Below are 26,504 nucleotides of genomic sequence, written 5' to 3' on the forward strand. Positions count from 1 at the left end.
TATTGCGTCACTGCCGTAACGTTACAAATGCACTCTTAAAGTTGAACGCTTTGATTGTTCTTTATTTATGAGTGGCGTAACTTTAATCAGTCTCACTTGCAATTCACATTACAATATTTAAACTGCAATAAGGAACTATAATATATATATATATATTTTTTTTTTTTTTTTTTTTTTTTTAGACAGCTAGAAATTTGATATAAAAAAGCTAGACATTTGAAAATACACTTCTTAAGTAGTGTTTGTTTGTGTGTTTATGTATACTGTATGCATGTATATATATAATATATATATATATATAATGTATAATAAAATGTTCGATACCTTTGATTTAAGAAAGCATGAACTTTTATAAAGAGATGCCAGCCGCCTGCCAGCCAAAAAAGATTTAGCTTTTTTAATCGTTTAAATACAGTTAACCCACACTTATCAGATTATTTTCACTTATTTTCACTTATCAGATGGAATTTCTGATAATCATTTTCCCTTTGTTTTGGTCGAAATCGGATAACGTCATAGTTTGTTATGCTCTCAAACCCATGTGTTGGTATTAAATCAAGATTTTGTTGTTATAACTTTAAATTCTGTTACAGTTTGATTGGAAAATTTTATGCTCCAATCAGAGTTTCGATCTTTGTAGCAACATCAGCGACATTTCCAAACTATTAAAGTTACCTAAACCCTAAATTTTATAATTATAATAATATATTATATATATTAAATAATATATTATACATAAAATAACATTATTTTTTAATGCGTTTTATTACTTGTGTCAAAATGTAATGTTATCAGCATCGTTTATTAAGTTAAATGTTTGAAATTACACCATCTACATTATCCATATGTTTCGACTTACGTTTGAATCATAGATATTTCTGAAACAATGATAACGTTTAGCGTGGAACAATCAGCTCCACGTGAAAGATAAATGGCGTCACAAATCAAAGTTCCTTGGGGGAGGTTGTTTTAATTTTCTATTTCGCAAAAATGAAAGGCAGTGTTTACTTCAAAAAGAATGATTCAAGATGAAATCAGTAAATTAGACTCTCAGCAGTTTTACTACTGACTGCAAAACTTTGCAAACGCTGTTTTACTGAAGCCCAGGTACGTTGCTTTTATATTTTGCATTTACCCCCTTTTACATATTTATTTGTGTAATTTTAATAAATGATGTATGCAACTCTAAATGCTTAAAAGAGATACTATAGTTCTGAATTTTTATTAAAATACGCCAAATCTAACCGAAATCTTGAATTTGAGGAAAAGAAATATAAAAATTGTCGGGTTAATTGTTTACATTATTTTGACTTGTAAATGAAATTTTTTCTCCTTTAACAAGAGACTTCAAATGTCAGTATTGACAGAAACATCTGAAATGCAAATAATTTGGAGATGTTACTTTTTAGACTCTGGAAGTATAATTATAAATAAATATGCCTAGGTCTTGAAGTAGTTACTGTCTGACGCCTTTTTCTGTAAAAAAACTTTTGTTCTGTTGTGAAAAATGTATAATAATAATTAGGAAATTGCTCAGAATTGCGCCATCTAAATACTGTTTATTGCTCTTATGTTAATATTTAATTTATCATGTTTTACTGTTCTTTCTCTCAATTTTTACTCTCATCACGGATCTGCATTATAAACAATCTTGTGTACCCACATTTTATAGTATTTAATGCATTAATTATTTTTAAACAAATACCAAAGATGTTGTTTTTCTAATTGAGCGCATATTCCCCTTTCTTTTCCTTTATTATTTTTTACTAACGGAAGTACCTCATGCCGTTAAGTTAAATTGAGAGTATTGTAATATTTTACTCATGACATCATGTGAAAATTGGTATAACAGCACATTACACGTCATAAGGAATATGATGCGTCATTGTAATGCATAAAAAAGCCAAAGAATAAAAGTAATATTCAATACATGTGCCACAACTGACTATCTAATTACAGAATCATATGGTATATATACTCATATGACAAATGGAATAGCTATTTGGGTCAGCAAAAATAAAAACAAATACATCATTATTTTGATCAAAATGAATTATTTTGAGCGATTTGGAACCTACATAAAAATTTCGATAGAAAAATAAACTAATTCTCTCTCATTATACCAGCAACAATGGCACGCAACCATTATTGCTGATATATCACTGATGCCATTGTTGCTGATACGACCACTGTTGCCACTCTCAAAAATGAGGGCAAAAATTAGCGGTTTAAAAGTTTTTAATATCTCTGATTTTAGCCTTTTCTTTGGGGGGGGGAATGGACGTCGACCTTTTCCAGGACCCAGAAAAGAATTGTAGAAAGTTTGGTGACGATAGCTATATAGTACTGACTGAGTTATTAGCGAACAAACAAACACACAGACTTTCTTCTTTATATATAGATAACAACAATAGATATAGTATATAGATAACAACAATTGACAAAAACATTTTTTTTCCAAAATGGCCAGGAATGTTTGCCCATTAAGCATCCGTTGTGAACGACCGAAATCTCATATGCGAGAATGTTGTATAAACTGCATCACAAGAAAGGGTCTATATTACCCCGCGAACATGGAAAGATACCAACAGAATGCAGCCAAGCCTTTTCAAGGAATTAAACCCAGACCCTTGGTTTCAGACTATCAGTCAACCTGCTAATTGCTGCGTTCAAAGGCGGCATTTTGAAAACAATGAGTACCGGATGTTTATGACCGAGCACAACTTGTTTCATAACATTTTATCAATAATACACTTGCTATTTCTGACGTATTTTGGTTTTCAAGATAGGAAGGAGAATACAGAAAAAAATTACATTTCGCAACTCTTGGTTTTCTCAACAAAAATAAGCATTATTCTTTATCCAGAGTCTCAGTTTTACACAAAATTAGACATAAACCTGTTTTCATTCCATTTTCTTTTCCCCCTATACCTGTACTCTTCCCGCTTTACACTTTGTTTTTCTTGTTTTCCCTATATTGAGTTAAAAATCAAAAGTTTGGTTAATTAACTAACTTATATGGAAAAGTAAGCAAGGATTACTCTGACAGAGGAAACGAGGGCATTCCGAGTCAAAATGACTCGTATTTATAATACATATAGAGAAAAATCCATGCAGGCAGGCCTTTTTCCTTGGAATCCAGTCCCAATATAAGGGGATTTCATTTAAACTTTTGGGTACCTTCATCCTAAATCACACGGCGCCACTTCTTCTGTTTAAAAGTTATATGTACCCTTTGGAACGAGAGGTTTCTCACGATTAAGCTATAAGGTATTTTCTCCCTTCTTTCTGCACGCATTCGTGGTGTGACGATAGCGCACTGGCGCGTATTCGAGAGGTCTAGGTTCGAGTCCCGGCGAGAGCATTGCGCATTCTTCACGTCTCCCGCTTAAATACGTATCTAATGTCTCTACAGTGGCGCTCGAATTAAAAGGTGGTGGATGATGATTCTTCACCACCAGGATTTGGCGATTAGGCCCCCTAATCCTTTGCTGATTTTATGTTTCATTTCGGCGTGCTTCTCTTCTATTTGGATTAAAAATTATGTTTAAAGTGTACATGTTATAGTTATTATAACCTAAAGTAAAATTTTAATTACTCTGTTTAATAGCTAAATGTCTATGTCAGTTCTTAGAATCTGATTTAAAGTTCTTTGGATAATTCTTTAGCACTTGTCCTATTGTAATTATCACATCTGTATTTTATTGGCGTCTTCATTTTTTTTGACAAACATCCTTCCCCCCCCCCATAGCTGAAATAGTGTTGATTGTACTGCAGATGGTTTTAATCGATGCACAGTCTTCGATAATAATTTTTTTAAGGAGTTCATAGTGCAGGTCGGTTGAGGTAAGTGCACAGTAAAAGGCGTAATGGTCAGGTGAACCTTCTAATCCGCAGATACATGTACTTGTATTTGAGATGCGAAGGCGATGAATGTAGGTTGGATAAACTGCATGCTTTGTAATAAAATTAGTTGTGAGATGTCTATGTGTCTGTTTGTGCTGACTTTAGGAATGAAAGTATATGCACGTCTGCCAGTTTCTCCTAAATCACATTCTATTTGCCACTGTTGTACTACTTTTTCATGATGAATTCTTTTTAGTGAGAGAAAGGTGCCGGGATAGTTAGCTCCTCTGTATCATAACTACTGCTTACTTTTTTATCTAATCTGTCCGCTGTTTTGGTTGCGTACAAGACCCATATTTAATATAGACTTGATTATTATGCTGTAAAAGATATTGAATATTTGCAATTAACGCTGTGGACAAGGGAGTTTCTGGACATAACCTAGTTTCAACAAGGCGGAGTATAAGTATGACTCTGCTCCAACAGGATTTTCCGCTTTGGTAATTTGACTGACCATCCCGCTTCTAAAATTTGACGGCTTCGAATTAATTCCTCTAGGGTAATCTAAAAGAGCCTTTGCACATCATTTTCTACTAAAGATCAGATGATTTAGAAATACCTGGCAGAGTGCAGTCAACCATACTTGTGTTTACCTTTAAACCGTCTCTTCCATCCTATTGGAACAAATTTATAGTATTTACCAACTGTGTTGCCCACAGCTCTGGCGATCTTCATTATTCCGCCACAATACCCATTGAGCGTCTGTCACAGAACCTGTTTGAATTAAGGCTCTCACAACCGCAATTAACCAGGATGTAGATATGTCTCACATGCGCCCCTGCATTCTGGCAGAGTGTAAATCAAATTTGTAGGTACAATAAGTGCCATCGTAAATATTAAGGGGAAAAAATTGATGGTAGTTTGTAAACATGTGTTTTTAAATAAGTGTATAAACCTGAGTAATATTTCGTCATCATTATTAATCATAATAGATGGTATGCCACCCAACCGGTATAGCGGTTAGCGTCGCTGACTTCTGTGCCAAAGGACCCCGATTCGAATGCCGGAGTAAATAACAACAACAACATATATGATGTGCATGTATTTTGATTAATTTCTGTAGTTTTACATATACAGAGAAATTCAAAGGAAAAAAAAAATTGAGCGACTGCCCGTGAACTACTGATCATCATCCTATATTTCCAATTTAAAATAAAAAAATAATATGGCTGACCTGCGAAGCTGTGGTTCCGTGGTATTTTTAAGTAAAACATACAAAATTGAAGAGCTTTGTTACGGGCCTTGTACAAGTGCACACAAACATACACACGCAAACCAATAAAAAAGTGCAAATGAGAAAAATTTCAAGGCAGTGAATAAAAATTTTCGAAATTAATACTGTATTTAGAAATTTGAAATTTTGCATTTCATGAAATTTAATATATGCGATTAGTAAATGAATGACTTCCCGTGTTTTGCTTGGGGTGGAAATGATTTAAGTCATAATTTTGAAGTTATTTTTCTGCGCCAGTTTTGACTGATATTTTTTTACCCTAAAATTATTAATAGAAAAGTGAAGAATTTGTAGTATCCGAACTCCTTTCTTAAAGGCTCCATATAATATTAGTATGTTTTGGCTGAAAGATGTCACGTGAATAGAATTATCATAATATGAAAACCTAGAAACCTAGCTTGTTGTGTCCAAAATTAAATTTATAAATACAAAACTAGGTGTTATATCGAAAAATAGTCATATTTTAATGAAACTGTGGACACAGGTGTTCAGTATATTAGAAATCTAATAGTAATGTAAGAATATAATCTTGGGCAAACGTTTTGTGATATGCAAATGAAAACAAAAACAGCTAAAATATAATACCTCGTTATAAGAAGAATCCCCTCTTTTTTATCCCTTTTCTTGCAGTTTGTCAGTGTGTTTCTGCATATATTTATTCCGAATTGAATATGGGGTAACTTTTGAACTTATTATTTATTTTATTTTGCATTTATATTTATATGTGTAAGATAAAACATGTGTAAATCAACTTTATAATTTAATTTAGTGATAGCTTCTTAATTCCTCACTTTTAATTTGGGTATTTCCTCTCTGTATTTTCAAAGTAGTAATAACTTTCTTGACTGCGCCATTTCTAGATTAATCTATGACACAGAGCTTGCTTAAAGCTGATGACGTAGTTTATTTACAACTTGAACTCAAAATTTTCAGAACTGAAACTTTTCTGACCTAAACCAAAACCTCCCTCTTGGCGATATTCCGTATTGGATAAATGCGTACTTCGCTTGTGCCACTCTTGCTGCTTGAACGCTATTTTGCTATGCTTTCTTCTTATCGCAATAGTATAAAAAATGTAAATGTTCTGGAAATAGGCACGATTAAAGTGCCAAGTAAATTGTGGCCAGAAATGTCCATTGAAATAAAAATGAATATTTAATATTACTCGACTGTCAAGTTTCCTAATCACCACGGACTCAACATTTTAGCATATTACGCAATCATAATTCTTCCTTCTCAATATGGAACTACAACGTTCTGTGAATTCTGCGCATTTCTGCGTTTCAGTATTCCTACATCAGTACATCTAATTTTGTTTTTTTTTATTACACACAATCACAATATATATACTGAACAAAATGTACTGTATAAAATATCAAAGAACATACCAAAAAAATAGAATGTTTATTAATGTAAATGTATTAATGTAATAAGAGTAATGCAAATAGTTGGTTGGGTTTAATTTAATGTTATGATTAATGTTTAGAGGAATGAGAAAATTTTTAAACATATAAATACACACACACACACACACAGCCGCGCGCGTATCGTTAAATTATATATCTAATGAAGCAAACTTAGAAGTAATGAAGTTTTAGAAATATTGATGGCATAGCATGCTGAAATGTTCATCCATAATGAAGAGTAAAGTGGGCAACCGAGGCAGACTAAATGTTTATCTTTATTTTAAAAACACGTTGCGGCCCACAAACAACTTAGAACATCACTGGTGCCTATTTCAAAACCTATACATTTTTTATAGCTTTACAGTAAGAAGAGAGCAGCAAGTAGAAGTCCAGTTAGGCCGAAGTGTAGAAAGCATGTAAGTTGTGTTCAGGATGAAATCTTAATTCAGAATGAGTTAATTTCGGGTCTCAAAGCATTTGATTGGATAATTAATAATGCTATAAAATTACTATTGGCGGTTTGAGTTTTCTAATTCCATTTACATCACCAGCGTTATATAAGGGGCGCATGACATGGATTAGTTTCGAAATGAAATAGTACAGAAAACCAAGTTAAAATTAAGCATTACGGTGCTATTGCTAATTTAAATTATAATTCATATTTAGATAGTTTTTTTTATCTTAGACGCATTGCCAGTACCCTGCAGCAGTACTGGCAATGTGTGTAAGATAAAAAAAAAACTATTTTATCATTACTTCGCCAAAAGTAAGTTCGCTTTTAAAATATCTATAATTAGAAAATTTTTATGTACTATCTCCAAGGAACAGAAATTCAATTTAAGCCATGACTTATTGAAAGAAAGAAAATTTTTAATCAGTATTTTAATTAGCATTTTAGATTAGTATTTTCTAGTCCTCTGTTGCTGTAAAAACGTACAAATCTGTACAGAAAAATCCTTAATCGCAAAAAATAAATAAATAAATAAAATAAAATAAAAAGTAAAAATTTCAAATATTGAAAAAAAAAAAAAAGCTATTGTCATTGATCGCAGATTAAAACTTGTCAAGGGGAACAAACCAATCTACTATCTTTTAACAACAGCTAAATTAAGTGACAGTGTTTCATCTTTCTTCCAAGTAAGGATCAAATTATATTTTGCTAGAGCCAAATCATAAGTCATGAACAATACTCAATCAGTAGAAAGAATTTAGTCAAGTCAAAAGAACCTTCATAAACAATATAAATTAGTAAATAATCTTCTAAATTTAAGTTGCTCATAAAGAATGCAACTAAACGAGACCCTTAAGAAGAGATATTCCCCGACACTCTCATTTTCAAATTCAAAAGTAAAAACAACAGTTATACAACAGTTAGGAAATTAACGCACAGTTCTAAACTTATCTGCTTTTATCTTGCATTGAGTCATATCTAAAAAAGGTATACACAGTCCAGTCACATTAATGTGACCATCTGTCAAAAGCCAGAATAACCACCTTTCGCAGAGCGGACTGCTGCGAGACGTGCAGGAAGAGAGTCACATAGGTCCCTGAAGGTGTTCTCTGGGATGTTGAGCCATGCCGTGGCCAGCTGCGCTAGATTACGCGGTTGAGGATCCATGGCGCGAACAACTCGATCGAGATGGTCCCACAGATGCTCGATTGGGTTTAAGTCAGGTGAGTTTGCTGGCCAGGGGAGGACGGTAAACTCATCCTGGTGCTCTTCGAACCACGCACGTACACTGGCAGCTGTATGGCACCTCGCATAGTCCTGCTGGAAGATGCCATCATCCTGAGGAAAAACAATGCGCATGTAGGGGTGAACATGGTCCGCAAGGACAGATGCGTACTTGTATTGATCCATTGTGCCTTCCACAATGATCAGTGAACCTAGAGAATGCCAGGAAAACATTCCCCGGACCATAATGCTCCCGCCTCCAGCTTGGACCGTTCCGGCAATGGTTGCAGGGTGGTTCCTTTCAGAGGTTTCACGCCTTATACGCCAACGTCCATCTGTCCGATGGAGCATAAAACGCGATTCATCCGAAAACGCAACCTGTCGCCACTCAGTGGACGTCCAGCTGCTGTACTGGCGTGCAAATTCTAGCCTTCGCCGTCGATGAACAGCAGTCAGCATAGGTGCACGAACCAGGCGTCTGCTTCGGAGGCCCAGACGCAGCAATGTTCGCTGAATAGTACTTTGGGAGACACTTTTGGTAGCCCCTTGGTTCATTTTGGTGGTCAGTTGCTCAACGGTAGCCCGTCTATCTGCCCGAACGCATCTCCGCAACCATCGTTCGCCTCTGTCATCTATGGCCCGTGGTGCACCACATTTGCCACGTCGCTGATTTTGGACAGTCCCATTTTGCCATGCACGGTACACTTTTACCACGGCGGCACGCGAACAGTTCACAAACTCAGCCGTTTCGGAAATGCTTCCACCCTTGGCCCGAAAGCCAATGATCATGCCCTTTTGGAAGTCGGATAAATCGCTTCGTTTCTGCATTACGGCAACGATTGAAATGTTTTCCGAAGCCCTCACACACCCTTTATATACGCTCAACTGCACTGTGCTGCCACCTGCCTTCTGTGATTGGTTATTTAACTCTGACATGGAAAGTACGTGGTGGTCACATTAATGTGATTGGACTGTGTATTTCGTAAGTTTTGTTCAGTAAATAACTGAAATGATTAATGTGACTTTGTATTAGCGCATGAAATCTTGTTGATTATTATGCATAAAAAACGAGTTTTTCATATGGTAGATGCTTGCTTTGAAAAGAAAATTACATAAGCATTTTAACTTATTCATTTGTAATGCGTAATTCTTATTATTAATTTGGTATCAGTTTTCGGATATTAATAACACGCGATTTAAAGAAGACTAAATCTGTGATGTCAAACGTTTCGATTAATTTAGTTTGGTTTGGTTTATTTAATTAGGGCAAAGCACACTAGGACTATCTGCCTAAGGGAAGGGATGCCTTCGTGGAGGACTTTCTAAGGGAAACTGGCTCGTATACACGGTACACATGGGGAAAACCACGAAAACGCCCATGCAGTCAGCCCGTTTGCGGGATTCGAGCCTCGTACCGAACTACCAGTGTTCAGCGACTTTACAGCTCGGGTGCTGGTGGGCCTTCTCTGCCAGTAGGAGAGACATAGCTTATCATGTGACGTTCTTAGGTAAAACAAATAAATATTCTGTTACTATTTGCAGTGAATAGGAAAATAATTATATGCAAGTTACTAATCCTATTTTGGTTAGAAAATACTGAAATAATTAAAATTCATGATTTACAACAATGAATAAGACATAAGAGTTTTCAGTATAATTCATTCTGGAATATGAGAAACCTCCACCAACGGGCACTACATGTCATGATATTTTTAAAATATTAGTAGTATAATTTTCGAATAAGCGCAATAAATGTGCTTATAATTTTAATTTTAGATCCAAATGCAGTTAAGAAGCGAATTCTAGCCCTAATGACATCAAAAAGCTCAAGCAAATCTGTGCAGTAAAGATAAAATGCTCAAGCAGCCTAACACAAATGGCATTTAAACGCGTAAAAGTTCATGTTTCTCTGTATAATAAAAAATAAAATATTACTGCATCCCTCATAGTAGTACATATATGATGGAAACGTACGGGCGGAATACAATCCAAAAACTTTGCTAAAGTTAGGAACAAATCTAATGCGCTAATACTCTCAATATCTAGTAATGCAAACGAACATATGCGTACGTTACATGAATCTAACAAAAAGTTATATTGATAAGTTTTCATATAATACTTTTAAACTAATAAACAATCATGCTTTAATCTAAAATTATATAGATAAGATTGCAATTGCGATAACACCTGTACCATTTATCAGTAGTAATTTTTTTTTTTTTTTTTTTAGAAGTCAACTAGTCTGCCGCATTATACAAGTACGATTTCAGGTTAAAAGAAAAGTTTCAGGAAAGTTTGTTTTATACTCGATTTAATAAAGTATTGCAGTAACTACCTAAATTTGTTTGAGGAAGAATTTCCTAGTCTTAATGCACACCATCGATATACTGTGGAATTAAATACGAAAGCTGTTAAAAGTTGAAATCACATTTCTAAAGTTTATCTGTGCGTTTTTCACTATAAATTTTGCTTTTTCGGGTTTGCTTTCAATATTACATACATACACACCCAAAGAAACGGAAAAAGAAGCAAAACGAAAAGAAAGGAAAATGAGGGTAAATGATCACAACCCATTTTCTCAGTGACAAGCATAAAGCATGTTCAATATGCAATATTAAAAAAAAAAAAAAAAAAACCACTAAGAGGGATATTATATTTTGCCCATCTAAAAAATCATCCCCCCTTTGTTTTTATCCGGGATTCTCGTGTGCATCCTGAATACTACAGGAGATATTTATTCGAATAGCTCGAATTCTGGTACGTGAATCCTTCCCAAAAAGAATAAAAAGGTTCCTTTTTTGAAACAGCCTATTACCGGAGAAGTGAACAATATGGCGATCTTCGAAAAACAAGGCCTACCAGCTCTCTCATGACTTCATCATGAAGAATTTGAAAAGTCTATCCCATTTGTGAGCAAGTGAAACACGTGCTTTCAACGAATGGGATAGGTTTCTTCGCTGCTGAGACTGTTGAATGGCCTTCTTTCTTGAAGGTCGCGATACTATATAATAGTGTTTAAAGAAAAATATCTTGGGATAAGCCAGGAGAATCTCCTACAGTACCATCGAGAATGGCTTGCATCCCAAAAAATTAATGCTTTGTTTATGATGTGAGTATATAGGAAATGCAGACTAAGAATTGTTGCCACTTAATTAGACAATAAATTTAGAAAAACACACGTCCCAAATCGCAGTTTTAAATACAAAAATCTAAGCAAAACGTAACTTCCCCGTATTAACTAGACCTTGCCTCTTTGATTTTCATCTCCTCTGGTTACTCCGAAATTTTCTGAACGTCCTGGAATTCACTTCTTTAAAGAGAGTCAGAGACTACCTCTATAACTTCTTTACAATTAAAAACCTCACAGCGTTTTCAAAACAGGAATTTTTTCCCTGCCAGAGAGATAGCAAAAAGTCATGGTAAAATATAGTGTTTATAAGCTTCAATGAAATTTGCATGTTTTGTGTACTGCATCATTTGTATTTTGCATCACAAAATCGTAGAACTTTCCGGACAACCGAATATATCAGTTTTTATAAGACATAGAATGCCTTTCATTTCGTAAGTTAAAAGGGTTTAAATGATATAGTTTGAATCTCTTCCCTTCATCAGCACCAGTTCAGCATATTGCGGATCGGTTTTTCTTCCCTGAGAGATGATTATTAGGATGAGGAATTAGGCAAAAAAGCAGCCTAAGATCGATGTAAATTTTGAATAAAATTCTCGACTTCAATGGCTATCAAACAAAGGTCTCTTACTTTTAACTCCTGGCAAAGAGAGATCTGCTTATGGAATTAGCTTGGAATTATTACCTTGGAATCGATCAAATTTTAGTTAGAAACTCCACTAACTAAGGCCGGGATTTTGCTTAATATTAAATAACTAATTAATTGTAACTTTTTGACAAAAGGCGCTTAAAATATTTAATTTGGATATTACTAATAAAAGTAGTATCCGAAACTATTTTTTTAAGTGCACTTGATGATCTAAGTCATATTTCGGAAGCCTATCTTATTTGTTTCATTTCTTCCGTGGAACCGTTAGGTCTACATTTGCCCGTGCAATAGATAATTAGATGTGCAGTCTTTTTTAAACAACTTGAACATTTAACATAATGAAATGTTACCACCCCGGGAACATGATGATTACTAGGTGCTGGCTGATTCCCATGCCGTTCGAGGCAGGGGGGGGATTGTCGAAAGTTTCGAAATCTAAGAAAACGATCCTCAAACTGTAGAGACATTAAGTATTTTTGGATAGATAATGGAGATAATGGATAATGGAGGAGTGTTTAGTAATTATAGAGAAATCTATTTCTTGCGAAAATGTGGTTGCAAATTTTTATCTGTAGTTAATTGCAATTATAGTTTTTCAGTTCATAATAAGATATGCCCTGAATTATCTGAATCATTGGAAGGTATATTATCATTTACGATAAATTTAGAAATAAGTCAATTCAACTACCAAGTCAATTCAAAGTCAATTCAACTAAGTAAGGAATTCAACTACTATCTCTGTGTACGTATCCAAATGATCAGAAGGTTGTTGATGCGTGTTCCTTGATCTATTGCACCAAGATATTTTACTGTACACTTATTTACAATTTATTTACAAGTCGTATGCCACCTGGCATGTTTACAAGCGTTATGCCTCCTGGCATGTACATGATAGACATATTCTGCCACCTGGCATGTGAATTGATACATCATATTAGTTTTCTGCCACCTGACAGATACGATGCAATTACCTCAATTAGCGGTAATACGCCCGACATTTTGTCGTGTCCGCTTCCCTTACGTTCTGTAACGCAACTAACTTTTTGTGCGGTGCGCCCTCTGGGCACAAATCACCGCAATCACCGAGGAGGCCAAAACATCCTCCCCCCCCCGATGAATTACATTCATCTTAATACAATCTTCGATATATGCAAACAAGTAAATGAAAAATATAGAAACTGAAAACATACAAAAACCTTCAAAAAGTATAAAATTACATGTTACACTTACCAATCTTCTATCAAAACATCTTATATCTTACTATATTGAAACGTTAACTATGAGGGTTAAACTGGAACAAACAAATAAAATTATTAGTACAATAAGAAATGAAAATAATAATAAAACATATTCAATATAAACCAAACGCTTAAGTTAATGTTCTTCAACTGGTAAAAGACACAGTTTGGTAATAGGACGTTTAATGTCCCCGTGCACAGTTTTTAGTCTAACCACTCGGACATTATTGTCTCTTCCAGGAAACACTTCTATTACTCGCCCGAGTTTCCAACGTAATGAAGGCATATTATCTTCTTTAATGAGAACCAAGTCATTTAGGCGAATATTTCTGCTAGGCTGTCTCCATTTGCTACGCTGCTGTAGTTGGCACAGGTACTCTTTAGACCACCGCTTCCAAAACCCTTGGAACATCTGCTGTGTTAGTTGCCATCTTTGCAATGGAGACACTCGTACTTCGGTTAAATCTCCGTACAGTTCAAGATTTAGTAACGGTTCTGTAGATTCCACAAGTGTTTTCAAAGTAACACATTTTCGTTCTTCACTAACGTTTTGCAAGTCAGCTTCGGTATTCATTTCGTTTATGTGATGTCGAATATCTACTTCTGAAAGCCAGGGTGGCCCAGAAAACCAATCACTATCATTAATTAGAGCTTCAGCATCCATCCCCCTCGTAAGTTTATCAGCAGGGTTTGTCTTCCCACTGAAAAAGTACCAGTTGTTTAAAATTGTTTTCTCCTTGATTTCTACCACACGATTTCTAACAAATTGTTTCCACTCGTTGGCAGATCCCTTGATCCAGTGAATGCAAATTTGGGAATCAGTCCAGTAAAGTATATTTCCCTTATCCAACTGCGGAAATATCGATTGCAAATACGAACCTAATCTTGCAGAAATTAATGTTCCCAAAAGTTCAAGCCTAGGGAGTGTTACCCCTTTTAATGGAGACAAACGGGATTTCGACATTATGAAACTTGTTTTACATTTATTTTTCTTCTTAAATCTAAAATATGTTACAGCACCATAACACTTGGGACTGGCATCAGAAAATATGTGAACTTCTATAAACTTCCAACACATATGACTGAAGTACTGTCTGGGAATTTCGAAAAACTTTATTTTTTCAATTTCTTTTAACCATTCCTGAAATATGAATTCTGTATCAAGGGGAACACTTTCGTCCCATTGAATACCCTTTTCCCACATAGTTTGCATTAAGAGTTTAATTCGAACAGTAAATGGATTCATAATTCCTAAGGGATCAAAGAGCATACCACATGCTGCTAAAATGATGCGTTTAGTTACTTTGAGATTTTGTAACTTCTCAAACTGAGATACATCTATTTTCAAATTATCATTGACATTGTCCCAGATAAGACCTAAAACTTTCAACGGTACCAAAGAGTCTTCAGATGTTTCACGAGAGTCAATTCCATTAAGTTTCCATAGTTCATTCAGCTCAGGTGAGTTTGAAACCCATCTACGTAAATTCATACTGGCCTCGCTAAGAATGAAAATCATGTCCTTGCTTAAATGTAAGGCCTTTGCTACATTAACTGTCCCAGAAATTAAATCATCTACGTAAATCTCTTTTAACATACTGCATGCCTCTTCGTAGGCATCTTCATACTTTTTTAAATGCAGTCTTACTGTAACTGTTTATAAATAAGGTGAGCACTTGACCCCGAAAGGAACTCGATTGTGTTGGAGAACTTGTAAGTTGGGATTACTGTGATCGAGATTTGACCCTTCTTCATTTATCCACAAAAACTTTAAAAAATCCCTATCTTCTTTAGCTAAGCCTACCTCTAAAAATGCACGCTGAATGTCGGCACAAAACGCAATTGAATGTACCCTGAATTTAATGATAATCTTTAGCAAATCAGTATTTAAATTAGGTCCGCTTTCCAAACAATCATTAAGTGATAAATTTCCCTTGCTTTTAGAAGAAGCGTCAAAAACTATTCGAACCTTTGTAGAAACCTTCTGCTCGCGCACTACCGCGTGATGAGGCATGTAATACCCCGTTTTCAAACTACTATTTAAATACGTATCTACCCGTTCCACTATACCATCTCTCAAGTGTTCATTAATTATCTCATTATATTTTAAATATAGCTCGCTATTTTTCTGAAACTTATTATTTAAAAATTGTAAACGCTGTTTCGCGATTTCATAATTGTTATTTAAACCTTCAACACCCTCTTTCCACAATAATCGAGTTTCATACCTTTTATTCTTGTAAGTTGTATTTCGTTCAAATGACTCTAAAATTTCTTTATCTGATAGAGATATTTCTTTATCCGAACTTATCCCAATTGCTTCTAATTCCCATAATTTTTTAACTCTTTCATAATCTAAGTCCTCATTTACAACGGTTATATGATTAACTCTTGCGTCCTTACACTTTGATCCTTCGTCCTTGCCTTGAATCACAAAACCGAAAGTGCTTTCTGTTGCGACTAATTTTTTACAAATCTTCACGTTTCGTTCTCCTAAAATTTCCCAAATATAATCCGAACCTATTAATACTTGAATTTCGTCACTCGTACCAGCATCTGCTAATTCTATTCCCTTCTCAAACGCCATCTTTCGTATCCACCGAGAAGGAACTTTTACTTGCCCTAGTGTTATAGAATCAATGACTATTGCTTTAATTTTTATCTTTTTATTGGGATGGTTTACATTTTGCAATACTATTTCTACGGTATCATACAAGCGCTCTTTTGCATCTTTGCATCCAAATGTGAAAATAATAAGCGCTTCTTTATTAATAATTTTCAACCCCAGTGAATCAACCACTTCTCGTAAGATGAATGACTTTGTTGACCCTGAATCTAGCATACAACGTAATTCCTTTTCGTTGCCCCCTTTACACCTAACTGTTGCCGAAAACGTCTGTAAAAGAACGGAAGTCGGTAGTTTAATTTTGTTATTATTTTCATTACATAAGAGCGAAAGAGAAGCTTCAGGGATTGGCGTTTGTTTTGTCTGATTGGAAGTATCCGTCTCTAAACCTTTCGATGCGGCGTTACGTTAGTAGTTCATTAACATCGAAATTTTGTTTATCACTTCTTTTCCTAGTGAATTCTAGAGTTAAATTCTCGGGTATTAACTTTAACAAAATAGGGGATAATAAATGTCCATAAGAACCACTAGTAACATTTAAAGAATTTAAATTCCTTATTTGTATTTCTATATCGTCATAAAGCTTCCTCAAAGAAGCCGTATTTCCGGAATATTTTACAGGTTCTAAACTCAACAATTTATTCATATGCGCATTAATTAGCAGGTCATCTCTGCCGAAACGGTTTTTTAGTATATCAACAGCCACCGTATAGTTTTCACTAGTAAATGTTAATCCACTAATAGCATTTAAAGCTAAACCTCCCAAAAGCGATTTTAAATAACAAAACTTGTCAACCGAACTGAGACTTTCGTTTTGGTGAATGGAATTACTAAACTGATTCCAGAATTCAAGCCAAGAACAAGGATCACCGTAATATTTTGTAATCGTTAATTTTGGCAATTTTAAAGTATTAACTTCACAAGTTTTCAACTTCGGGGATATAGTTTCCTCACTAGAATTTCTAGATTCAACTTTACATGCGTTTTTTCTTAATTTTTCCTGAATTTTACATTTAAAACTTATAATTCTTTCCTGATATTCCTGCGCGGAAATTACTTCTGTTTCTAACTCCTGTTCTGTAATTATAAGTTTTTCAATCTCAGAATCGTATTATTTCAACAACTGCGATTTTTCAAGTAACATTTCGAGTAATTCTTTTAATTTCTCATCCGCGGTTTCACCCTCTTCTAACAATGCAGAATCTATTTTACTCATCAACTTAGTAGTTAAGCTACGCGTCACCGTACGCAACTTCTTTGCCTTATTCATAGCCTCCATTTTACCATTAGATTCTATCAACTATAATAATCACCAATATTTTTATTCAACAATTCTATTCAAAACTGGAAAAATGAAAAAGGGCCTACCTTGAATTTCTTCGCGTTAAATCCTGGCTTTTCAGTGATGAACTCACTAATTTTCTTCGTCCATTCTTCATCTCCACAAATCAAGTCCGGTGTCACCAGAAAAAATGTACGTATTCAAATGATCAGAAGGTTGTTGATGCGTGTTCCTTGATCTATTGCACCAAGATATTTTACTGTACATTTATTTACAATTTATTTACAAGTCGTATGCCACCTGGCATGTTTACAAGCGTTATGCCTCCTGGCATGTACATGATAGACATATTCTGCCACCTGGCATGTAAATTGATACATCATATTAGTTTTCTGCCACCTGACAGATACGATGCAATTACCTCAATTAGCGGTAATACGCCCGACATGTCCGCTTCCCTTACGTTCTGTAACGCAACTAACTTTTTGTGCGGTGCGCCCTCTGGGTACAAATCACCGCAATCACCGAGGAGGCCAAAACACTCTGCAAACAACGAATACACTAATTGCTCATATGGATTCCTTTATCCCATCAAGCCAAATGCATGGTGAAACCTTTTCCTCACCTTACACTTCACAGGGGGAAAAAATGACTTCTTTATCTCTTTTTCCAACTATAAAAACTCTTCAATGTTCGCTATTGCATCTGCATGTGATAAAAAGGAACAAATGCTGAACATAAATTTATAACTTACTGCTGAAACATATTTAATTTTTATAAAGAGTTATGGTGATGATGTGTATGTAAGAAACTGTATATAGGTATTTATTCATTTTAGTAATATTTAAGAATTCTTTTTGATCCTGTAATACAATAATTTTAATGCATTTTATATATTAGAGCATATTCAGTCCGAAAACATAAACATCTTTAGAACGTAAGAACAAAAATTAAGTGAAATTTACTCCCGATTATATGAATTTTTATGATCTTACATAAAGTTGTAATAAGTATAATTTTGGAATTTTTACAAGAAAGCTATAATGACTATAAAAATTTGCAATTACGCGAATATTAATCAGGCAAGAAGACAAAATAAAAAATGTTAGTATAAGTTAAACAAAATTTAGTCAACCGGCAGCTTTTGAGACCTTTTCCGTAACTGGTAGCAAAGTTATAAAAATGAATATTATTCTTATTGCAGCCTATATATTTTCATACTTTTCATCCTTTCCAGAATTCAGTTAAAATATCAACAACAAAATTGGTTTGGACGAATTTGCTGCTTAGCATAAATGTCCATTAAGGTTTCAATAACCCTGCATTGCATTTTCATTCATAAAATTTAAGGCCGTAAATATTTTTCAGAAAAATATATTCAAAAAGGGATTTGAAAATTTTTTATGTGTAATATAGCATTTGGTCTCACTGTCGGTCCACCTGCAACACTAACTATGTAAGCAAGTATTATGTAAGCAAGATCTATGTATTATGAACTACTTGTATATAAGCATGTACTATGAACTATGTAACTATGTAAGCATATATTATGAACTATGTAAGCATGTATACAGGACCAACGTATGCCCTTATAGTCCCCATGAGGTGTTGCCCCGGATAGTTGCGGAACCTGGACTAGACCCGAATAGTCTTAGTAAGCCGCACGGGTGTCCAGATTCTGCTCTCAACTCTCAACTCACCTGCAACACTATCAACAAAGATAATATAAAATATACTTTACATTATCTTGAAACAAATGATGTTTATTAATCCGAATGTATTCTTAAATATTTGCAAAACTAAGCTTTAGTGCATACAAATACCTTGAGACCCAGGGTCCCAACATTCTTAATTAGCTCTCTTTTGTACAGAAACTGTCTACATCACACATTAATTGATTAACTTACTCCAAACGTAGTCAATTATTTATAACAAAGCGTACAAAAACTGCCTGTCTTAGGAGCGATACATCTTAGCGGAAAACTTTCTAAGATTTCTTTCAAGAAAAAGATTAAAATACTTTGCGGCTAATTTTGGACTACAGGAAAGGAAAATGGGAATTAAATCGATTTTTTAATCTAATTAATTAATAAAATTAGGTATTAATTAAATGCATACATGCAAAAGAGGCAGTTTTAAACGAATGCAAACAAAGAACACGTTTAATAAACCTACTATTAAGTAAAGAGATGAAATGCTATTTTTCTTTGTTTGATTACTAAGCACATAGAGATCTTCTTTAGTGACCTGAAATTTTAGCTGTTTTCTATTAGCAAAATAGTCTTTAGGGCGTAGGTGGCAAAGAACTCGAGAACTTATGCCCGGTCTCTCTAAGACAAAACCATTCTGACAGTGGTATCGTGTTGCAGCCCTCTCCACTAAAATGGTAGACAAAGAATTTATAATGGTAGATCCTTATAAATTCTATGGTGGTAGACAATAAAAACTGTTAGAGATGTAAATGAATTCCTCCTCTGTGTTACCCTGTCCTTAAGTGCAGCATATGTTTGTTGTAAAAAAATTCCTTTGTCGCATCTTATCTAGCAATATTTTTCATGATTCGACAAAATAGAGGCTATCTTTTGAAAAACTAAAAGTTGCATTCCAAAAAATGGGATAAACAATTAAGAAAGAGTGAGTCAACAGTCTGTAAAAGATATTTTAAACATTTCACGTAGGTAAATTAGTTATAAAAAGGATTTATTAAATAAAATGTTCTAAACGTTGTTATAAATATGTGCAATTACCTATCCTTATTTGTTTAGTATATAAATTCGAAATTCGAAATTTCCATTACATGTAAGAAGTAATATTGAAATATATGCCATTTAGAAATAAAATTAATATTATGTTTCTAATACATAGTTTAAAATTTATAAATTTATTAAAAATGAAAACATAATTTTGTTCGATTTAAAACGTAAACTATAAAAAAAGTTACTTAAAATATCGTTTTCTCGAAATAACTTAGATGCTTTTAGTTTAGTGCATAGAAGCACAAAATAGCTTCATTTTACTGAAAAGTGATTGTTTCTGATCATTTTAGTTCAAAAAATGATTATATACAGGAAGTGAACACGGATATTAATTTTTAATTATGATTTACATTCAAACTGATATGCTTATAAAACATTTAAAGTAACATAATATAAATAGAGAAATCTATATTATTTACAATAACTGGTCATTAAAATACGAAAAACTGTATATGGAAAGTTTCGTTTATTGAGAATAAAAGTCAGTGTAATATATATGCAGTATTTATCCTTATAACTATCTTTAAGAGCGGTCTAATGAAGTTTTTATTTTATTAATTTTTATAATATAGCACTTATAATCGCGTTATATTATAGTCTAACACTAATAATCGTGTTAGACTTAGTAGTTACAAACTTCCCAGGGGGAAGAACCATTTCAAAATAAATCTTACTCAAAAATATTAATGCAGTTCCGCTAACAGTTTTTGATATGATTGTGAATAAATTAAGATATTCTGAAAACTCAGAAATTCCAATAAAAACGTGACCTTAAGAATAAAAGACACTAGCCAGTACCTGTGTTCTAATTACTAATGTGAGCCGGTTTTCCTTAGAACTTTCTCACGGAAGCCACATCTCAACGATAATAGCGGCAGCCGTGTTAAAAGACCTACCTATTAACTTATGGAGAATCACAATAAACCGAGTATAGGTCACGTCCAGAAAATGATTCATTATGTGTTAAGATCTCGTGATGATGTTGTTACGAGATGATTCACTATGTGTTAAGACAGATCAAGAAATAAATCTAAATCTTTCAAATAAAAAAAAATAGAAAAATTAAATATTTACTACAGGAAATAAAAATTACATGAATGGAGAACTCTCTCTAAGGCGACCATTCACGGCTCTAAATAGTCTTTTCTATGAGTCTGGTCGTCTTATAAAGGTGAGATTCAATACCAAAGAATCATAGTTATACTGCTCACTCGTAGAGGTGGCTGCCTCAGGAAGATGGTTCATTGAATGTCATAAAATTTCAAGCAATAACTAAACGATTTTCGAGTACCGTATATTCGAAAAAATTAAATAATATTTTTGCAGTACTTATAAAAAATATTTAAATGTAAAGTTAAATATAAAATATCCTCTTTAAAGTCATCATTTGCGGTTCCGTATCTATTTAGTCTTCTGTGGATGTACTCATCTTAGAGAGGTAATGTTTAATACTTATGTTCTCAGAAAGACTAGTCCTCTTAAGAAGTTGATCGACAAGAGGCTCCATTGTAATTATACATTATTTCTGACATAATTCTGCTTTTATATATTTTGGGTATAATTTTTAACAATTATTTAGCAAAAATTAAAACAAGATTTAATTTTTGCTGAAAGAATATCACCTTAAGTGAAATAAAATAATTTTTCAGTTTGGCAATTAATTAAACAATTTTAATTACAATTACAAAAACAATCAACCTCAAGCAGTTAATCATCTTCTCTTTCCTAAATCTGTTGGACAATATTTTTATTGAAAACTGCCAATAGAACTTTAAAAATTAGCTTAAATAAATAATGACCTTTAATACATAAGTACTTTAAGTACATAAATTAAAAAAATTATTAATTGCTATACTTAGCATTACTTTTCTAGTTATTTCCGATTTCTGAATGCTTAAGTTTCCTTCCTACTTTTGCTGTAAAAACTTCTTAGTTAATTAGAAAAATGTGAAATATGAAGGTAAAATATTCCTCACTCCTTCTTGCACTCATAAATCGCTATGTGAATACATTTATAACTTTTAAAGCTTGAAAAAAAAAAACCTGATTGCAATATTATTGTCATGCGATGAATTGTAGGGGCTTTGTATTTCCACGATATTTTCTACGACGATGTTTTCTGTGACGGCTTTATTTTCGAAGACGATGTTTTATATCACGAAGTTTTATATCATGATGTTTTAGAACTGTTATGTTTTCCTCCTTGCTTTGTTTTCTCCCAGGATGTTTTGTTGAATGTCGTTTTCGCTTTGCGTTGTTTTTTCTGTTACCTTTCTTTCGTGATGTTTTCGGCGGACACTTTCGTAATAGACATTAGGGAGCTGATGCCATTCCTCAACTGTTCTGTTAGTCTTTAAAAATCGGTTTTACTTATAAACTTGCTATAATCATTCGATTAATTTGTACTCTTTGCTAACTGTATTGCAGTTCATCATTTTAGAGGGTCTCTAATTCCTTACACTTTTGCAATACAGATAAGAAACGCTTTTTACAATATAGTAGATAAGAAACTCTAGGTATGAGTTTATGAGGCTAAAAAGGCGAAACATTTGATCTCACATGGTATCTTTCTATAGAAAGATATAACAATAACATAAGTCCTTTTATTATAATCTGACATCAAATTTCATAAATTTTAACATTGAATTTCTTGAATGACATTCTAATAGGATAACAAGGAAAATTATCCTAAATGTAAAATACAATAAAATAAAATTTTCAGATGAAAGAAATAATTCGGGTTCCTTCTGAAAATACAAATGATTGGAAGATCTTAATTCTAACGTTAAACTATTCATTATATATGTTACGGTGAAACACCGAAATCTGGAGAATGTCGACTTTCACCGGTGAATGTCAACATTCACATAGTCCCTTGGTGTATGTCCGAAATATTTTCCAAATACTCTTATTTCTGACTTACACCGGTCAATGTCGACATTCACCATGTACTAATGGTGAATGTTGAACATATAACAATATTATATTTTCTTCTCCGTAATTCAGTCGCGAATAAACGCACTTGAGACTTGAAATAAGAACTTAAGAACATGAGAACCTAAAACACACAATACATTCAAAATGAGAAAGGAAAATAATAGAAGTTAAAAACTTACTTAATTATACAGTACGTTCTAAATGAGAAAATAAAATAACAGTAATAAAAACTTACTAAATTATGTGATTCAAATCTTATTTATTGCAACAACTTATAACTTTATAACCTCTCTTTTCAACTTTCACCAGAGCATATCTGTGATTGTCGACATACACCGGTGAGGGTCCGAATATACAAGAATGTAGTGCAATATTCGATCTTTCACCGACGTATTTGGTGAATGTTGACATTCTCCGGTGAAAGTCGACATTCTCCATTTCGGTCTTTCACGATAACATATATACAGAAGGATAAATTATGATATTTAATAAAACTAAAGTAGCCATCTAAATTTTTGAAATGGAACAATGTAGTAAGTTATCACCAACCGATATTTATAAAGTTAGAAAAAGAAGAATCTAATTTATTTTTCAGCACGCGATTGTACTGTGAAGCACTGAATAAATGAGATGGACGGAAGAACCATGGGTTCTAGCATTAAGAAAGGTTTTAGAGAATGCTGAACGATTTCTGAAGGATTCTTCTATATACATATAAAAATGTTTTATGTTAAGTTAAAGTAAATTGGTAAAAAGAGTCGATTTATCAGATGATATATATTCTGCAATACAGATGCTATAAAATGACAGTTGAGGAGTTGATTGAATTATCCGAGATGTCGAATCAGTACGTGTAATACATTTCCTCAGTATGCCGACAGCATTACTTTGAAGTTTAAATGCTAATAATGCTAACAGATATGTTCAATTCGTAAAACACTGGTAGTCCATAAAGTAAAGATTCAGTTGCAAAGGAAATCACAACATCTCAAGCACATGTCAATGGTGATAATCCCTAATGAATTTGAAAGAAATCGCATATAAAGGAAAATGTCAGAACGCTCTTTTAATCTGAGGGAGTAAAGTTTAGCAAGTTGCTGGTATAAATTTAATTAGGAGCTAATAATTATCTTTTCATATTCTAACCCTTATTTTTGAAGATGTTTATCGCTTGATGCTGATAATGAAATTAATTTCACAAAATCATTCTTTTGTGTTTCTTCCTAAAAACTAAATCGGATTTATTTTATTTCTTTGCAGAATAAAAGATCAAAAATGCCTTCAGAAACAAGAAAAGAGCACAAATGCAGTCATCACACAAGATCTCGTTGGCAGAACTTTCATTTCAGCGGCAAGGTCATAATGTGTAGTGTTTTCTTAGGCTTAGCTTTGATACTTATAGGTGGCCTAATATTAGTTATCGGCATCGATAGTAAAGATGAAAAACCTGCAAATTATGAGGAGATCGAAACTAAAGCTCCAATGTCTTACGTTGGTCCTGCTATTATGGGAATAGGGGGCTTTATAGTAATTGTAGGGATTGCAATGTGTCTTGTTGAAACAAAAGTATGCCGTAGAAGTGCTGATGCAAGACCGCTTATAGCTGATCAACAAGAGGATCCTAATCCAACTACTGAGCCATTAGAAGCAAATCATACCCATAATCATCATCGGGGAACTCGAAAAAAGTCTTCTTCACCTAGAGAGCCCAAAGTAGCAAATAAAAAGCCACATTCTAGGAAGAATAGAACTGATCAGAAATCTCCGTCACCTGCTTCGCCTCTACCAGTTCTTTCAGAAGCAACCATAAACGCATCAAAGCAGTTCTTAACTGCAAGTGATAAGTTTCTAACACCTCCCAGCTCTTTTGAAAAAGAAACAATGACTATGCATTCGAATTCGCGTGACAGTGAAACTGTAACTTCATCGTCTTTCTTGAAATCTTTCACAAGTTCAGAGACATCATGGAATGTGAGCACAGAATTCCAGACCCCATCAACCTCATTTCACGATTCATTGCAATCTCCAGGACATGATATGCAAGTTGAAGAAATAAAACCGCCAATATCAACTTCAAATACTCTTCCTCTAGATTCAGAAAACTCAACTTTTAGAACGCCGGTGGGATCATCTGATGAAAAATTCTCTTCTTCTAACATATCGGTTTTAGAAGCAAAATCTGTGCCTGAAATAACTCCCAATAACATTGTAAAAGGAAACGAAAACCCATATGCTAATACTGAATCGAATGAAATTATAAACAATGTTTTATTACATGACGACATGAGACTAATATCACCAAACTACCACGAGTACGATAAAAACGTTATTTTTGTGGATATGCCTAAAGATGATGAGCCTTCTGATGTAAGTGTGACAGAAGAAAATGCAGACATATTAGCAAGTAAGGACAAAGGACTCCAAACATTAAATGACCAAGATATAGAACGAACTAGCAATTCGGGTGATTTATCAGCAAATTTTAATGAATATACAAAAGCTCAAGTAGAAACACCTGTAATAAATGAAATAAATCCAGTGTTGTCACTATTAGAAAACAAATCTACACAAAATGAATATGTTCATCAAAACTCAGATAGCTGTGTCGCAGAGGACTTAAAGAATCAAATACTGAGTCCGGAATTAAAGGAAGATAATATTCCAAACAAAGATCTGGATAAACCAGTGACTGATGCTAATAAAGAGTCTCAAGAAATGCAACACCTAGCCTTCAATGTGGAGTCAAGTCTCAAACCTAGCATGACTAATGACAGCAATAATGTCAACAACAATGGAGCAACATCGCAAGCAGAAGAACATTGTGATTTTCAAAAGAGAGAGATACTACAGTCCACTAAATGTCACGCTAGAGCAAATGAAGATGTTGCTGATATGGAAAAATTTAATGAATTAGAAAATTTGGAAACTATAATTTACCGCGATCAACAATTAGAAAACAATGAGGCTGCTAAACATGTCGATAATTTGGGCAGTTTTTCAGTTGAAGAAATTCATGGAACAAAAGAAAAGAAATCTGAAAGCTCAATATCAGAAAAAAACTTTTCTCACGATGACAAAAGTGACGAATCACCTGAAAAAACTGATGCTGCTTCTGCAAACATTTTACATTTCGATCATTTACAGCAGGCGAGTAATGAAATTTTAACACACACTAATGATGCTACGAAATGCACACAGGAAATTCCAGCTGTAAAAGACTCTTCAGTCGAAAAAGAAGAAATCGAGTCCGAAAAGGATATTCAAGCTGTATCAGAAATTGAAATCAGTTAACAATTTTTATTGGGTATGAATAAGCGTAACAATGTTAAAAACTTTCTCAAGGCATTTTTGAATTAACCATAATTTGTGATTCTTTTCTTGTTAAACGAATTTATCATAATTTGTGATATTTACCTTGTTGAACTATTTAACAATAGTTTATGATCATTTCTTGTTAAAGATTACATTTATAATACAAAACTAAGTCTTTGTATTAATAGGAAATTGTCTTCCAGAGGAACTGAAATGTTTTAGCTAAATCTCAAGGATAATGTTTTAGATAAATCTCAAGTGCTATATTCCAAGAAGAAATATTCTGGAAAATTACAATTTTGTTCATACATTATGAGAACCTGAACCAATTAAATTTTTAGCTGTACATATATTTT

At 33.6% G+C, this 26,504-nt stretch overlaps 1 protein-coding gene across 2 annotated transcripts; it reads left to right on the plus strand.

The window, feature by feature from the left end:
* Positions 1 to 949: 949 nt before the first annotated feature.
* On the plus strand, positions 950 to 26,494 carry LOC118188288 (uncharacterized). Of its 2 annotated transcripts, XM_085808488.1 has the most exons (3): positions 957 to 1,107; positions 9,487 to 9,729; positions 24,097 to 26,494. In XM_085808488.1, the coding sequence occupies exon 3, from the start codon at positions 24,112 to 24,114 to the stop codon at positions 26,125 to 26,127; it is 2,016 nt and encodes a 671-aa protein (XP_085664614.1). In that variant the 5' UTR covers positions 957 to 1,107; positions 9,487 to 9,729; positions 24,097 to 24,111; the 3' UTR covers positions 26,128 to 26,494. The 2 variants fall into 2 exon arrangements, with proteins under 2 accessions (XP_035214594.2, XP_085664614.1); XM_035358703.2 differs by lacking the exon at positions 9,487 to 9,729 and having other exon boundaries at positions 950 to 1,107.
* Positions 26,495 to 26,504: the final 10 nt, after the last annotated feature.

This window comes from Stegodyphus dumicola, chromosome X1 (assembly GCF_044657685.1).
Source record: "Stegodyphus dumicola isolate Sdum_Otavi_A_Nest chromosome X1, ASM4465768v1".
NCBI lineage: Eukaryota > Metazoa > Arthropoda > Arachnida > Araneae > Eresidae > Stegodyphus > Stegodyphus dumicola.

Coding starts and splice junctions, on each gene's coding strand:
- LOC118188288 (XM_035358703.2), top strand. CDS start 24,112: ATGCCTTCAGAAACAAGAAAAGAGCACAAATGCAGTCATCACACAAGA.